This window comes from Phyllostomus hastatus, unplaced genomic scaffold (assembly GCF_019186645.2).
Source record: "Phyllostomus hastatus isolate PE091 unplaced genomic scaffold, TTU_PhHast_1.1 phas_scaffold_12, whole genome shotgun sequence".
Taxonomy (NCBI): domain Eukaryota; kingdom Metazoa; phylum Chordata; class Mammalia; order Chiroptera; family Phyllostomidae; genus Phyllostomus; species Phyllostomus hastatus.
In genome coordinates this window covers 21,897,091-21,913,296 of record NW_025334007.1, presented here as the reverse complement: position 1 = coordinate 21,913,296, position 16,206 = coordinate 21,897,091, and the positions used below count along the sequence as shown (strand labels likewise).

General features: G+C 58.7%; 1 protein-coding gene across 2 annotated transcripts; it reads left to right on the top strand.

Moving 5' to 3' along the window:
- Window positions 1–10: 10 nt before the first annotated feature.
- On the top strand, window positions 11–9,712 carry ASMT (acetylserotonin O-methyltransferase). Of its 2 annotated transcripts, XM_045856135.1 has the most exons (8): window positions 11–82; window positions 1,111–1,285; window positions 2,814–2,943; window positions 4,085–4,153; window positions 5,722–5,840; window positions 7,577–7,717; window positions 9,043–9,165; window positions 9,501–9,712. In XM_045856135.1, the coding sequence occupies exons 1-8, from the start codon at window positions 11–13 to the stop codon at window positions 9,710–9,712; spliced, it is 1,041 nt and encodes a 346-aa protein (XP_045712091.1). The 2 variants fall into 2 exon arrangements, with proteins under 2 accessions (XP_045712091.1, XP_045712092.1); XM_045856136.1 differs by lacking the exon at window positions 7,577–7,717.
- Window positions 9,713–16,206: the final 6,494 nt, after the last annotated feature.

Below are 16,206 nucleotides of genomic sequence, written 5' to 3'. Positions count from 1 at the left end.
CGGGAAGGACATGGGCTCCCCCGATGAGCAGGCTGCTCTGAGCCTGCTGGACCACTGCTCCTGTGGCTTCATGGTCTCCCAGGTAGGCGCCCCGGGGGTGGGGAGGGGGCCACAGGGTGTGCTCAGTGCCCTTGGACGGGAGAGGGGGAGGCGGATGGGGGGGGCGGTGACTGCTTCCCTCCCCGGGATTATTCTGCAACTGCCAACTTGAACTTCTCCATGCCTTACGCCTTTTCCATCCCCTGCCCCCACCACTCAGAATGATGTTTTTAATAAGCGTACGGTAAAATTAGATGACACAGCCGACAATGCTTATCGAAATACAGATACGGAAATATGGAAGACCTTGGGTGACAGGGTAATAACGGTTTTTTTTTTTTTAAATGAACATGACATTAACAAAAAATTAAACATCAACAACGTGAAACCCAGGCTGTGTGCTTACACACAGCCGGACTACGCAGATACGAACTGCAGGCATCTCTCCCCACAACCAGACGGCGTCACCCTGGGACGTCTGGTCAGCCCCAGTGCAGTGCTATGTCTCCAGTCCTTGGTATAGCAGACACGGCTGCCTCCGCAGTGCACGGTGGAAGTGCCATGACAAAAAGTTTTCATGGTGGTAAAAGACACACAAGATTTACCGCGGTAGCCGTGTTGAGGTGTAGGGTCGAATGCTTCAGGTACATCCACACTGTTGCATAACCCCCACCAGCTCCTCCAGGACCTTCTCTCCGTCTGGAACTGAACTGCTGTGCCGGTCAAACGCTCCCTCCCCATCCCATCCCCCAGCCCCTGGCATGCACCCTCTACTTGCCGTCTCTGCGGATTTTTGGCTCCAGGGGAATCCCTTTGGGCGTGTCCTTTGGCATCTGGTTCATTCCACTTAATGTGGTCAAGGCCCAGCCACGTTGTGGCAGGTGTGAGAATCCCGTTCCTTCCCGTGGCTGGGTAATGTTGTACTCTGATGGACCGGGTGTCCATCCATCCATGCATCCATCCATCCAGGGGCCCTTGGGTTGCCTCCACCTCTGGGCGACCGTGAAGAATGCCGCCACGAACACAGGCATATAACGATCTCTTCCAGTCCCTCCTTTTCGTTGTCCCGAGGTTCTCTTTGCTGCCTGCGAGCTGGGGGTGTTTGATGTCCTCGCTGAGGCCCCGGAGCTCCTGGGCTCGGACACAGTGGCCACCCGTCTGGGCGCCAGCTCCCGGGGGACAGAGCTCCTGCTGGACGCCTGCGTGTCCCTGAAGCTCCTTCAGGTGGAAATGAGAGGAGGAAAAGGTAAAAATGAGTGTTTGAAGGAGGCATGGGAAACACACACTGTCTGCATCCTTTTCGTGTCAAGGACCAGAAGGCACGTATTTTCAGTGCTGGGTGCTGTGTGGTCTCTATAGCAGCCGCTGACCTCCACTGCAGAGCATGGACATAGCCAGAAGCATTCTGTACGTGGGTAGGCGTGGCTGGTTTGCAATGAAACTTTACTTTCCCAAAATAGGCCAGGAGGCCAGGTGCAGCGCCCAGGCTACAGTTTGTTCTAGACCTTTCCTTGGGCTGGTGTGCACCTTGGCATTCAAGGAACAGGAGAAAAATGTGGAGGGGAAAAAAATACCCCAACAAAGGAATGCATGACGCTAAATTTATCCAGTTCAAAGTTCACGTCCAGTTTCTATTCTTCTGGTATTGGAGTTGAAGCAGCTTTTCCTTTTGGGGAAGACGAGAGGGTGGCTTTAAAACAAAATGCTCTGACTATGCAAAACTCAAAATTGTTAACCCTAGCATGCGCCTTCAGAGTGCTTTTAGGAGTTTGTTCATCCGTGAGGTGGCCAAGTCTAGAAACCATGGCTCGAGCTGGTCTGAGAAAGCATGAGAGTGTGTGGCCAGTTGCAGCCGCAATGGGCAGTGGCCCTTTTGCTTAAACAAGAGGTCATGCCCTGGCTGGCGTAGCTCAGTGGATTGAGCACAGGCTGTGAACCAAAGTGTCGCAGGTTCGATTCCCAGTCAGGGCACATGCCTGGATTGCAGGCCATGGCCCCCAGCAACCGCAGATCGATGTTTCTGTCTCTCTCTCTTTCTCCCTCCTGTCCATCTCTAAAAAATAAATAAATAAAATCTTGAAAATTTTTTTTAAAAAAATAAGGAGTCACGTGCCTGCTGGAGTTCTGGGTGCCCACACGGGCACGGGCCAAACTGAGCAGGAAGACGCCATTGGCGGGGAGGGACCATCCTGAGATAGCCAGGCTTGGGAATCCGGCAGGTGCCAGGTGCAAGCCAGCTGAAACCACAGCGGCCACACCGTGGATGGTGCTTGCAGATGAGCTGTGCTGGCACAGGGGCCTGCTGGCTCCCCGGTGCTCAGCTGGGAGGCAGCCGGAGAGGCCGTTCCAGCGTGTTCTCCGGGCCCTGCTTTGGGGTCCACGGCAGAGACCTGTGGGGATTCAGCCGTGATGATATGTCGTTCAGACGTAGTTCCAGATTACACCTTAGATCTGCTTCTGCGTGAGCAGGGCAAGCGTCCTCTTGTTCTGAGAGGGTGGGGGGGAAAGTTGCTACGCTGGGAATAGGATCACGGTTGGGATCCCACACAAAGCTATGGTTGCCTGCTCCTTCAGGATGACTCCCAGCCATGGGGTCTTGCCTATTGGCCACCTGCTCCTTCAGGATGAGCCCCCAGCCATGGGGGCCTGTGTGCGCACAGAGGAGGAGCAAATTTAGACCATGATGTTCTCAATGCCGGTGATGGCACGCAGCAATGCCTTGACATGTAACTTATTATTACTTTGTTGTTGTTGTCCTTTTTGTCTGTTTTCAGCCTTATACAAAAACACAGAGCTCTCCAGCACCTACCTGGTGAGGTCCAGCCCCAGGTCGCAGCACAACATGCTGCTGTACTTGTCCCGGACGACATACCTGTGCTGGGCGCACCTGGCCCAGGCCGTGAGGTGGGCGTGGCGTTGCTGGCGTGGGTGATAGACCGGGGCTGCCCCGGAGGCTGGTGTCAGGGTGTGGAGGAGTCGATGTGTCAGGTTGCTTGCAGAAGCAAATGAGACGCCTCTCGGTCTGGAAATCCAGAGCAGATGTGACGTGCCCTGGTGTAGATCTGCAGAAGTCACTTCCTATAAATGTGTTGTGATAACAAGTCCTTTGCTCCGAGAGTCCCCAGGGACAGTGGCGCGAGCTGAAGATGGCAAGCAGGGAAGTCATTCGGAACTCAGCAGGGAGACAGAAAGCCGGGACTGCCGAACAGTGTCTCTATCCTAGAGAGGGGGCCGGTTTGGGTGGTGGCAGGGGCCAGGACAGGGTGAAAGGGGACAAGCCACGGGGAGACAGTTGTCCTCGACACCTGGACACAGTTGTCTAAGGTGGGATCACGTGCCCAAGGAATTCTTCACCCAGCTGCAGGGGTGGAGGAAGAGCAGGAAGGGGAGAGGCAGGAAGAGGAGGAGGGAAAGGAGGAAGAAGAAGAGCAGGAGGAGGAAGTGCTGGGGTGCACCAGCCAGCCGGCCCTCCAGCTTTAGGTTAGGGTTAGAGCAGCTGGCCCTCCAGCTACAGGTTTGGGTTACATCAGCTGGCCTTCCAGCTGCAGGTAGACCAGCTGGCCCTCCAGCTGCAGGTTAGGGTTAGACCAGCCAGCCCTCCAGCTGCAGGTTAGGGTTACACCAGCTGGCCTTCCAGCTGCAGGTAGACCAGCTGGCCCTCCAGCTGCAGGCAGACCAGCAGGCTGTCCAGCTACAGGGTACTCCCCATACTTAGATGTCAGGTAATAGTTGTTCTAGACTTTGCTGTCCCCAGTGGCACACGATTTTCACGCCCTCTTTACATTGCCCTTAAATTCTCCAACACCCCCCCGCCCCCGCTTGGCTGACATGGGAGAACTGCCCTAGCCGGGGACACTGCCATTCTGAACACGCATGCATTTTAACCTAGAAAGGAAAGCACGCTTCTGTGTGGCTGGGGACTTCAGATGCTCCCTGCTTGTGCCACCTGGGACTTCGGGGCAGGGTGTGTGACCCTCCGTGTGCATTCGCTGATGGGCAAGGGATGTCGAGGAGCTGCAGTGACCACCTCCCCCCTTGATTTCAGAGAGGGGAGGAACCAGTACCACAAGGCCTTTGGGGTTCCCTCGGACGAGCTCTTCAGTGCCATCTACAGGTAATGTTCACCCCCGCCTCTCAGAGGATCCCGCTCATTTTTTTTAGGTGATGCAATAGTTTCTTTTTACTGGTTTTTTTTTTTTTCCAGTTGTATGAGTTTTCCAGGCTACAGCATAGGGATTGGACAATTGCATGCTTTACAAAGAGTTCCCCTTGCCGGGCTGACTAAATGTATCCCCACAGAGCAACATCACACGGGCATTGATATCTAATGCAAAATTTAAAAAAAGAAAACAGATGTGGCAGTACTAATGCTTGTGTGGATCGATTTCCTGAGTAGTTGGAGAGTTTGCTCTGCCTTCAGGCGACTAGACGCAAACCCCACTGAGTGTCCTGTTGAGGCACCGTGTTGGGCTCGGGTGCAGGAAGCCCGAGAATAACTCAGGTCCTTGCTGTCCTTTACATGCACGGGCATGTGCATGGAGCTCTGTGTAAAAATTCTGAGATGGTCCTGGCTGGCGTAGCTCAGTGGATTGAGCGCGGGCTGCGAACCAAAGCATCGCAGGTTCAATTCCCAGTCAGGGTACATGCCTGGGTTGCAGGCCACAGCCCCCAGCAACCGCACATGGATGTTTCTCTCCCTCTCTCTCTCTCTCTCTCCTTCCCTTCCCTCTCTAAAAATAAATAAATAAATAAAAATCTTTAAATAAAAATTCTGAGATAGTGAAGTTCACTGACGGCCAGCCATTTCCAGTGCTTGCAGCTGGCCGACTGGTAGAGGACTAGGGAAGAAGGAGGGGGAGGGGGGTGTGACGCTCCTGAGAGCTCCAGGTAGGTCGGTGGGCAGGGAGGCAGACAGACAGATGGACAGATGAGACATAGCTAAATGGATGACAGGTGGAGGAGAGTTGATGGACAGAGAGACAGATGCAAATGCCAAGACAAGGTTTCTGAGCTTCAGCACCATTGGCATTGGAGGCCGGGTGGTGCTTCCTCTCCCATCCCCTTTCTCTGTCCCCACACTGAGACCACACCCACATGGTTGCCTCCAGAGAGGGGGCAGAGGAGAGAGGAACTGTGAGGACGGGCGGGGCAGGAAAATGCCCCCCCTCCCCCCAGCCAGAGATCTGTCCACCTCCTCATCCGCCCATCACCCTTGGCTCCTCCTCATCGCCATCCACTTCCGAGACCCCGCCTGCTCCCACCCTCTGTGGCCCACCGTCCCGAACCCCCAGTTTGCATTCCTTGCCTCATCTCCTGTAGACTTGCAAACTACTGCCCATGTGGTCTTGGCCTCTGCCCTGTGGGGTGGGGGGCACCGTCTGGGGTTCCCCGATCGGAGAGCTTCTGAGCTCTTCTTCGGAGGGAGACGGTCACCCATTGTGGCTCCAGAGACAGGCGTGGGTTTCCGCCGCACTCCGGGAGCCGGGTAGATGTTGGCGGCCAACCGGGAGCTCTCACCACCCGGAATGGGGTTCTTGTCCTCCACACGGATTCCACGTCTCCAGTGCTACCCCAACAGGTCCTGGGGGCACAGCTCTGCCCAGCAGGGGGCTCCCCGTGTCCTTGCTCACGACGACCAAGCGGGCGTGGCACGGTTTTGACGCGTGTGGTTTCACGTGTCAGGTCCGAGGACGAGCAGCTGCAGTTCATGCGAGCCCTGCAGGACATCTGGAGCGTCCAGGGGAGAAGCGTCATGGCCGCCTTCGACCTGTCCCCCTTCCCCCTCATCTGTGACCTCGGGGGTGAGTGTCCTCTGCCGGCGTCGGAGCCGCCTCTCACGTCGCCTATGGGGAGCGTCTTACCCCTGTTTGCATAGCGCCCTGTGCCCTAGGGAAGGAGCGACGTGGGAATGTAGGGCAGCAGGCAAAGCCTTCTGTCGCAGCCTGAAGGCTGTTGCAACCTGAGCAGGCCACCATCTGTAGCCCACCAACAAGGTCGGAAGAGAGAGCTGGACAGGTGGGGGGGGGGACAGAGACACTTGTGACAACTCGGATACGAGCATCCCACCCTTGGAAGCTCTGAGCCAGCACATGTGGCTGAGACGCAGAGTCCGAGTTTCTGACCAGCCCGCAGGGGCGTGGATACAGTACGGATGTTGGTGCCACTGAACCTCCGGATGCAGGCTTTCGCCCAAGGGGTCGTCCCGTCCCCTCACCCAGCTGCCGGGATGCAGTTCACGGAGGCATGGAGTCGACAGTTGTCCTATCACCTTCCTGGTGGAGGGGGGTGCTGTCTGAGACCCCAGGGTCGGGATGGGTTTGTGGGTTTGGGAGGGCAGACGCCACCCTCAACTTAGGAAGCTGATGTTAGCGTGGATGTGAAGACACACACATACACGTGACGTGTACACCTTCTAAGAGTCCCGTGCTGGGCAGGGCAGATCCTACATTGGGAGCGGGGTGGGGGGGTGGGGTGGCGGTGCTCCTCCTTGTCTGAGGGGATGCCAAGGTGGACTGCAGCTGAGGTGGTAGTGACATCACTGAGGGACAGGTGTCCCTTGTCTGTTTTGACGCCTGGCTGCCGTCCCCGACAGAAGGCACAGAAAGCATGAGCACCTATTGAAATGAGGATTTGGGGTTCAGGACACCTGCTGGGGGCCACCGGCCCAAGGTGACCCTCCTGAACTGGGGGTCCTCCCTCTTCCAACCAAGTGGGGGCTCGGTGGCTCCGGCTGAGCTTCCAGTGATAAAGTCACAGTGCCAGGCCTTGGTGGGCCGCCTGCCGGGGTTCCCCCAAATCCTGTAAGATGGTGGGAGGAAGGGGGTGCACAGAGCTCCCTGAGAAAGACCGTCCTTAGCCACTGCTGCCCCCTGCACTCCCCACGGGCAGCAGGAGCCATGTGGGGAGAGCCACCCCTGGATGTATAAGGGGTTTCCGTCTCTTGCTCGCTGTGTGGCCTTGGCCAGGTTGCGCTGTCTCCCTGAGCCCCAGTTTCCCTGAGAAGTGGGGTGATCCCATGTGTGGCATGTGTGACCTTGGGTCACCGCCGGGGACACAGAAGGCTCTCCGGGGAACGGGCTGGTTTCTCTATGGCCCTGAGCTCTATGAACAAGAGCAGAGGGCAGAATGGTCCTCCCTGGCTGGGGCGGGAGAGGGGGACCTGGGGGAGCAAACAGGCCAGGAGTCCCCCAGGGAGGTCTCCCAGACGCAGGGCATCAGGAAGTTTTTGCATCTCGGTGGTCCCGGGAAATGTCTTCCCACCAGGGTGTCCTGCTTCCCTGGGGCATCCTGCTTCCTTCTCCACGAGGCTGTAGGCTGCCCTGGGTGGACGGAGGCCCTGGCCCCAGCAGGACGCAGCTCAAACACTGCATTGCAGGTGGGATTCCGGGTGGGGCCAGGTAGGAGGACCTGCTTGACTCAAGGGCATGTGGGTTACACTGTGGCTGTGACGGCCAAGTCCGCCACCTGGACCCGCTGGGGCCCACGCCGGCTGAACCCAGGGTCCGCTCTGCCCACCACCCTCCGTGTCCACTCCCAGGCTGCTCCGGGGCGCTGGCCAAGGAGTGCGTGTCTCTGTACCCCGGCTGTCAGGTGACCGTCTTCGACATCCCGGCAGTGGTGCGGACGGCGAGGAAGCACTTCCCGCTCCTGCAGGAAGGACGCATCGCCTTCCAGGAAGGTGGGTTCTCACGGGCTGCCTGTCTGTGCCCTTGGGGGGCAACGTAGATTCATCCCGGTTCTACGAGAGGCCGATGGTCCTGCAGTGTCCTCAGCCTCCCCGCCCGGCATGTGGAAGGGTCCTCACGGACGGTGGAAAAGCGTGCTGCAGCCATATCACTTTTTAAAAAATGTTAATTCTCCCTTGAGGATTGTACAGGTTGAGTAGTGCTCCCCGAAAACCCGTGTCCACTCAGAACCAGGGAGCAGGGCTTTATTTGGAAATACGGAAGTGAAGGATCTCCGATGAGGTCATCCTGGCCCTACCTCCCGTGACGGTGTCCTGAGAAGGGACAGAAGAGGAGACGCAGACCCGGAGGAGAAGCCACGTGGAGGTGGAGGCAGAGACGGGAGGGACGCAGCCACCAGCCCAAGGATGCCTGGGGCCCCAGGAGCTGGAAGAGTGGGGAGGGACCCTCCCTGGAGCCTGTGGAGGGAGCAGGGTCCCGGGACCCCTGGGTGACCTCAGACGTGTCCCATCAGGTGCTACTTCATTACAACCAGCGCAGGAGCCTCCTACAGGTTTCTACTGTCAGAGCACCCGTGAATCGAAATACGTGGCACATGCCAAAGGCCAGATCACAGGACAGTTACCGATTCACACGTTGAAGAGAACTCTCAACCAAGACCCGGAATGGGGCTTCCTCTCCCCTTGCCAACACGGCGGGGGGTGCAGCGCCCTCCCTCAGCGCCGTGTCTCCGGGGACAGAGGCCGGAAACGGCCGGCGCCCCATCAACACCACGCATCCCCTCAAACTCCTGAGACCTTGCAGAGTTGCGTCCACACAGGCCCTGAGGGGACCCCGCAGGGCACAGGGCCATCTGAGGTCTGTGGCAAAGCAGATGCGTGCTTGGCAGGAGAAACCTCACAAGAGCTGAGTGGTTGACACCACGTGGGTGTAAGGAAGGGTGTGTCCTGGACACACTTGTTTTCAACCTCAAAGACGTTGGTTTTGTTGAACTCCTCCCCCCCGGGGTGCTGCTGAACCACCGCCCACAGCCTCCTTTCCATGCAGAGCTGCTGGCACGCAGGACGTGCAACCAAAACAAGACCCTTTTCCAGACCCCATGGAGGGAAAGAGCCTACCCCTCCCCCCCCATCCTGCCAACTGTCTCGTCTTCACCGAAACATGTCCTGGTTCGGGGCATCGTCTGGGGGGTTCCCTAGCTGGGAAGACCTCAGGGAAGCTCTGCACTCCCCACCCCGGTGACCTGCCGTGCTGGGCGGGGTCCAGACCATGGGACCTGCACTGCAGGCTGACCTCCGGGCCCTGCCCTCTGTCACAGGAGATTTCTTCAGAGACCCCCTTCCCGACGCAGACCTGTACATCCTGGCCAGGGTCCTGCACGACTGGGCCGACGAGAAGTGCACGAGGCTGCTGGCCAGAGTCCATCGGGTCTGCAAGCCGGGTAGGTGGTGTGATGGCAGCGCCCTCGCAGCCGTTCTGTGACGTGCGTTCGTCCTGATGGTCCCCGAGGACGTGGGCGCAGCTGCTGTGGGTGGCGGGGACACCGTCCCAGCAGTCCCCCTGCATCCTGGAGGTCCGTGAGGACCGTGCTTCCGTGTGTCCAGCTGCAAAGAAGGACGGGTGTCAGCGTGGAGTCCGCAGTGTCCATGAGGACCCAGTTGTGTCCAGGGCAGGGGGGCTGGGGTTCGGAAAGCACACAGGGAGGAGGAGGAGGCTGGGGGAGTCCGCAGGCCTGTCTGTCTGCCCCTCACGCGGGCCCGCCTGTTCCCGCCACAGGAGGTGGCGTCCTGGTCGTCGAGAGCCTGCTGGACGCAGACGGCCGGGGCCCGCTGACCACGCAGCTGTACTCGCTGAACATGCTGGCGCAGACGGAGGGCCGGGAGCGGACCCCCGCCCAGTACCGCGCACTGCTGGCGGCCGCCGGCTTCCAGGGCGTCCAGTGCCGTGCGACCTGGGGCCTCTACGGCGCCATCCTGGCCAGGAAGTGATACCCCGCCCCCACCCACCCCCCGCAGGCCCGTCCCCACCGGGGAGTCACAGATGCCGTTACCAACAGGTGGCCTCAGCGACGGGTCCTGTCTTTCGTGCTAGGGACTTGCGGTTTCTCTGGGCCCTTGCTGACTGCCCTGGTGCAGCGGGTCCTGGAATGACCTGTCCCCTTCCCCCTGCCCACTCTGTCCCTCCCCGTGCCATCGGCCGTCCCCGTGCTTGGATGTGCTGGGACTGTCCCCGCTGCATCCCAGGCGCCTACGTTTCCCGACCAGAGGCCCACACCGGGTCTGTCGTGAGGTCCCCACGAGGGACTCGACATCCCCTCTGTAGCGGAGCTCCCCGCACCCCCCCCCCGCCCCGGGATCGAGTCCGCTCATTCCGTGTCTAACTTTATAGCAGCTTCTGGACACGCAGGTCCCTCCCAAGGGTCCTGTCCCACCACCTCTGTGGGGAAAGACACATGCATCGCCCCCTCAGCAGAAGGTACACGGGCTGCCATCTTCCACGGTGACTCTTTTATTTTTAAAGATTTTCTTTATTTATTTTTAGAGAGGGAAGGCAGGGAGAGAGAGAGAGAGAGAGAAACATCAGTGTGTGGTTGCTGGGGGCCATGGCCTGCAACCCAGGCATGTGCCCTGACTGGGAATCGAACCTGCGACGCTTTGGTTCGCAGCCCGCGCTCAATCCACTGAGCTACGCCAGCCAGGGCTTGCACTGTGACTCTTGGAGTTGGGACTGGCTATCCCCCAGACACCCCACACTGGGAAGGTCCTCCTCACCCCTGTGTCAAGGGCAGGGAGGACACAGGAAGTGTGATCGAGGATTTTCCAGCCTTTTTAATTTTTTTCCTTTTCTTCATTCTCCAGCCCTGCCCGGAGTGTGGGCGAGACGTTCTGTGCGTATGTCTTGAAGGCGCAGATCCGAATCTCACCAGTCTTCTGTTAGCCTTTAGGATGCGTTGAGCATTATTTATAAATGCCCCGGTACTGCCCATGGGAGGTTGGCAGGGCCCATGTTGCTAGTTTTCGGTGTCAGACATCACGAGTCCGTCGTGGTTCGTCTTGCAGACGGATCGGCGCACTATGTGTTCGGTGAACATCCCCCATGTCCTACATACAGTTACGCCTTGTCTTTCCCGGCGATGAGGATTCTTAAGATCTAGCCTCCTGGCCGCGCGCACGCGCACACAGCGGGGTGATTCTGACTGCGGTCAGCACGCTGCACCGCAGCGACACCCCGGAGGTGTCTGGAGCTGCTGCCCGCCTGCAAGCTCCTCCCTCTTTTCTGGCCCCACCCACCTGGCCTCCGCCGCCCCCTGGGGTGGCTCCGTCAGCTCCCCTGTATCCGTGAGTTCCCTTTCCCCGGTTTCCTTTTGTATTGCACCTGCAAGGGACCATCCCACGGCGTCCGCCTCTCCCTGCCTGCCTTCTTGCAGAGCACTCGGCGTTAAAACGGCCACGGGTTCCTTGTCTTGTGGCAGAATCAAGAGCGTCCAGCCCTCACTGACCGCCTTGGACTTTTTAAATTTTTATTGTTGAATTGCAGCCCATGTTCCCGCAGGATGGGAGTCTGAGGCGGAGGGCACGGTGGTGACACGTGCACACGCGCCCTAGAAAGTGGTCCCCTCGATGTCTGCAGCACCCAGCGGGCCCCCCCCCCCACACACACACAATTACTACGATATTATTGGCTTTGTTCCCCGGGCTGCCCTTTATATGCCTGCCACAGTTTTGTAACCTCCAACCTGTACTTTCCTCCAAGGCCCTCGCGGACTGTTAATGGCACAACGGAGTAGCGTGATGTACACTCACGTATGTGCACAGCCCGCTGGTGCGCTTTTCTCATCCGCCCTGTCTGACGCTCCCAAGTGTTACCTAATAACCGCCCCTGCCCATCCACTCCCCACCCTCCAGCCCCTGGCTCGCCCACCTGCGGCATATCCTGCCCACCCGCCTTCCGTAACCCAGAGCCAGGAGTCAGGGCGAAGTCCTGGAACCCCGGTTTCCCCGGGAGGCCTGCTCAGGACCCCCAGGAGAAGGACAGACAGGACAGAAGGGTCCTTTCCAACCCCCCCACCCCGAGACACGTCCCAGGCGGTGCAGGCGAGCAGACGTGAATGAGCAGTTCTGACAACGGGCAGCAGGGGGCGCTGCTGCCTCATCCTCGGGTGAACCCGCGGCGGCTCTCCCTGCGGAAACTCCGGGACGTTTTTTTTGCAAATCCCAGGCTGGTTCCAGGCGACCTGACGTTTGGGCGGCCACGCTGCCCTCTTTGAAAAACACCCACACTTCCAAATTTGCAGCCGACCTCGGCCAGAACGACGCGTCCCCGTGTCTACCCCACCCCCCGCCCTTGCTTTTATTTTCTTGCGTGACCACTGGAAGGGCAACGTCAATCCTGTGCCCCCTGGAAGCATGTGGTCCGGCGAGGGGGGTGTGGGGACCGGAACCCAGCGAGCTCCTCAACTGCGTGGGGCTCCTGGGTGGAGCTTTGTCACGGGGCTGGGCACCGCGGAGAGGGGCCCGCGTTTTTCCGTTTCAGTGGCCACTCCGGGGCGCGGCGCTGTGGTTTCCAGAACGTGTAATTCCCCCCTGGGGTTAGACTGCCCCCTGCTGGGGAGGCCGGGAAGCTGCGTGCGCCCACGCTGTGCTGCGGGAGCTTTCAGCTCAGCCTGGCCGGGTGCAGAGCACCCAGGGGCGCAGCCTCAAGCCCTCTACTGGTGGGGGCGGGGCGCATAGCAAAATAGAAAACAGAGGGAAACGTGAGCGCGGTGCACACAAGGCTGGAAGAGCCCAGAGGGAAACTGTATTGGGAAAAAAAAAAAGAGCAGAATTTTCCGTCCAGGGCGGACAGATGGTTTAGTCAACTGTCTGTTGCAATCTTGCGAGTATGGAAACCTCGTGTGAGAACGCTTGCACGTTCTTGCCGCGGGAATCACGCCTTTCGCGGGGCTATGTCTGGGTGCCGCCGCCTCGGGGGCTGCTGCTCCGGAGGCGGGTTTGCCTCTGCGTGTTTCTGAAGTTCTCCGTGGCCGGCGGTTGGGAAGCACGGAGTTTCGCGCCGAAATGTTGGCTGCAAAGGATGAGGTGACTGCGTCCCAAAATAATGCTGATGGCAAGGAGGCCCGACGAGAACCCCAAGAAGCCACACGGTACGACTGCATGGGCAGAGAACTAGAAGTTGCACGCGTGGAAAGGCCTAGCAATGTCGTGCACGGAAAATTCTGGAAACGCTAAACAGCGTTCCGGGTTTAGAGCTGGGGGAAAAGGCAGGAGGGCGCTTTGAGACGCGCACTCACTTGTGTGCATTTCCTCCGTGTTCAGCCTTCCGTGGGACACCCTCTGCGGGTGGGGACGCCCCCCGCCCCGCACCCACAGAGGGTGCGTCCGGCCCCTTTGAAATCAAAGGCCGTGACATTTGCGGGCCGTGACACGGTGAGATCAAAGGGGTGCAAAAGGTCGGGTTTGTGTAATTGGACGTGTGGGAGCAGGGGGTGCCGGGGATCCCCCCGGGGGTGGGGGTCGGTTGGCCCCGGAATGTCGACCTTTGATTAAACGCCGCAGCCCCGGGCCATCCTCCTCCTCATCCTCATTAGCGGGCGGTTTCCCTTTCATGGGCCCCGCGGGCTGCGTGTTTATTTTCAGCGGCGGGAACGCGGCCTCCTGGGCGGGCGAGGCCGCGCCGGGTCAGTCCCCCGGGGACCCCGTGTGGCTGCAGACGCCTGTCTTAGCTGCATCAGGAGACCGGCCCCTGGCTGACCACCCACCACCCTGCTCTGTGGAGGGCACTAGACAGACCCCCAGTGCCCTGTCTGTGGTGTCGCTCCTTCCGGAATTTTCTCCCGTTCTTCCCCGTAATTCGCCTGGCGTCTACGGGTCCACGTTGTAAGCTGCCTTCGCCACCTCCTGCACTGTCTTCTGATGTCGCGTGGCTACCCACCCTACGTGATCTCCTTGGACGGTTGTTTTCGGGGGCCCAGAGGTGTCCCTTGTGGCTAAAGACACAGCACCAAGAGCCACGTGCTGGAAGTTCACGGTCGTGGGTTTTCTTTGGGGAATGTGGAACAACAGACACCCCCGGGAGTCTCTGATGTGGGGTGTGCTGGGCACCCTAGGGTGCTCAGCAGCCTCCCCGGTCTCCATCTATCGTCACGAAACAGCACTCGGGGTCCCGCTGCCCCCCCCCCGGAGGTGAAAATTCCAGAGGCAAACCTTTGGCGACAAAGGAAAAGGCGTCTTGATTCAAAAGCAGACACTGAAGGCCATCAGTTAAGGCTGAACGCGGACACCCGAGTTCTCCCAGCTTTTCCCGGTGACTTCCTTCTGCGATCTTGTTCGTATGGGGCTAGCTTGCAAAGGAAAAACAACAGAACGTACAAAAGCTACACGATTGTGGAAGCATGGCGGGCTTCTGCCTCAGAGCCCGTCCCCAGCAAACCCCCCCAAAGGAAGAATAACCCTGCCACCCTCTGCCCGGTCAGCCTGACCCTACTCTGCATGCTGAGTTCCTCCCCACACCAAGTAGCATGTTTTGCCGTGTATAATGCACACCACTTTGCCCACATGTTTGAGGGGCAGATAAGGAGACACGTTATATACATGGGTAGCACTCATTCTGTATCTACCTAAATGTTGTCCATTCTTTCATTCGTGGTCATGCATCAAACGTGTAACTCTAGAAAGCAGTGACAATACCCATATGCCAAACCATGCCCTGCAATACCATCATCGGTTTCCTGTAGAAATAAAATAATTGAATTAAAAAATTTAAAGGGTTTTTGCCCTGGACGTTTGAGCCAAAACTGTGATGGATTTAATTTATGTTTAGACAGAGGGGAAGGGAGGGAGAAAGAGAGGGAGAGAAACATCCGTGGGTGTGGGTGCCTCTGTCGTGCCCCCTGCTGGGGACCTGGCCCAGAGGGTGACAAGTGTCCTTCCTGGGAAAACCGACCGCCGAGGTAAACCACCGCCACCCAGAGGTAGGTGATCGATAAATACATGGACAACAGCTCACTTAGACACACAGAGTGATGCGCAGATAACAGAGGGAGAGATAATAGACAAATGATGGATCGATGCATGGATAGATAATAGATGGGTAGATAGAGGAAAAGAGAAAGAGGGAAGGAAGGAAGGAAGGAAGGAAGGAAGGAAAGGAGGGAGGGAGGGAAGGAGGGAGGGAAGGAAGGAAGGAAGGAAGATGGTCAATCATCAATGCTTTATCTATCCTGCAAAACAGGGAGGCGCCTGGTTCTTCAAAGGATGAACCATCTCATTAGCGTGTGACGCCTGGCTGTCCGCCCAGAAACTGTTGTGGGACCATCCCTAGCAGCGTTACTTAGAACGGCCAAAAAGGGTGGAAACAACCCAAGCGTCTGCGAGCGGATGAACAGATGCACAGAATGGGGTCCGACCACACCGTGGAATATTACGCAGCCACGAACAGGAGTGAGGCTCTGACTCTGGCTGCAGCGTGGACGGGTCTTGAACACAGGAGGCTGCGTGAGAGACGCCAGACACTCGTGGTCGCTTAGTGTCTTATTCTATTGACAAGAAGCATCCAGAGAAGGCCACTCGGCACGGACAGCGAGTAAATTATGAGTGTCTTACAGCAGGGAGGTGGGTGTGTGGAGAGGTCTGTTTTTGGCCCGTCATCACAGTTGTGCAAAAACGGTGCTTTGCGAAAACCAGTGGACTGCACGCCTTACGTGGGGGAATTGTCCGGGAAGTGAGTTCCGTCTCCATCAAGCTGTTTTTGGAAAAGTAGAGAAGACACACCAAGCAGTCTCCGTGGCCAGGGCTGCCTGCAAGGCAGGCGCTGGGTCGGCAGCTGGGAACGTGCACTTTGGAGAGCGGCCACCGCCTTCCGTGGCCAAGAGTGGCCGAGTGTGCCTGAGGTGTCTGCACCCACAGCCTGGCGCAGGCGGAACACCCGCGTTTCTCCGGGGAGACGGGTTCGGATGGCGCCCAGGCAGCGGGTGCTCCCTGTGGGCCACGGCCAGGCACACCCCCCCAGGTGCCGAAACCCCGAGCAGCGCCCCTGCTGACGACAGGTCACACACATGACGGCGTCTTGCCAGACAAATCAAGAGCGTCCCGGCCACGACCGCCCTGTGGGGCAGGGCTCTGGAAGCTTCCGTCTGGGAACCCCGGGACACCAACGCCGCCTGTGCGTCTTTCTGTTTGCGGGTTTGATCCTGCGTCCGTTGACTGTAATCCGTCCTGACCGTGAACTCAGCTGTCACCCGAGTCTGCCACACACAGATGCATGGTCTGGGGGCTGCAGACACAGCCTCCACGCCCCGGCCCCGCCCCGGTCCACCCGCCTGCCTGGACCGACCTGCGTAATCCAGACCACCCGCCCCCACCTCAAGGGAGGCACCTGCTCCCGCCTCCCGGGGTCACTGAGCCTCATGACGCACCTGTGCTGGGGGTTTGTCTCCCGAGGTTCTTCCAGAAACCTGCAGACTCTCGCTGCCCCGGTGCCGTCC

What these genes read in the sequence shown, in the direction of transcription:
- ASMT (XM_045856135.1), top strand. Translation starts at nt 11, where the DNA reads ATGGGCTCCCCCGATGAGCAGGCTGCTCTGAGCCTGCTGGACCACTGC. An exon ending in GTGGCTTCATGGTCTCCCAG is followed by an intron (nt 83 to 1,110) that starts GTAGGCGCCCCG and finishes CGTTGTCCCGAG; the next exon opens with GTTCTCTTTGCTGCCTGCGA. An exon ending in CCTCATCTGTGACCTCGGGG is followed by an intron (nt 5,841 to 7,576) that starts GTGAGTGTCCTC and finishes GTCCACTCCCAG; the next exon opens with GCTGCTCCGGGGCGCTGGCC.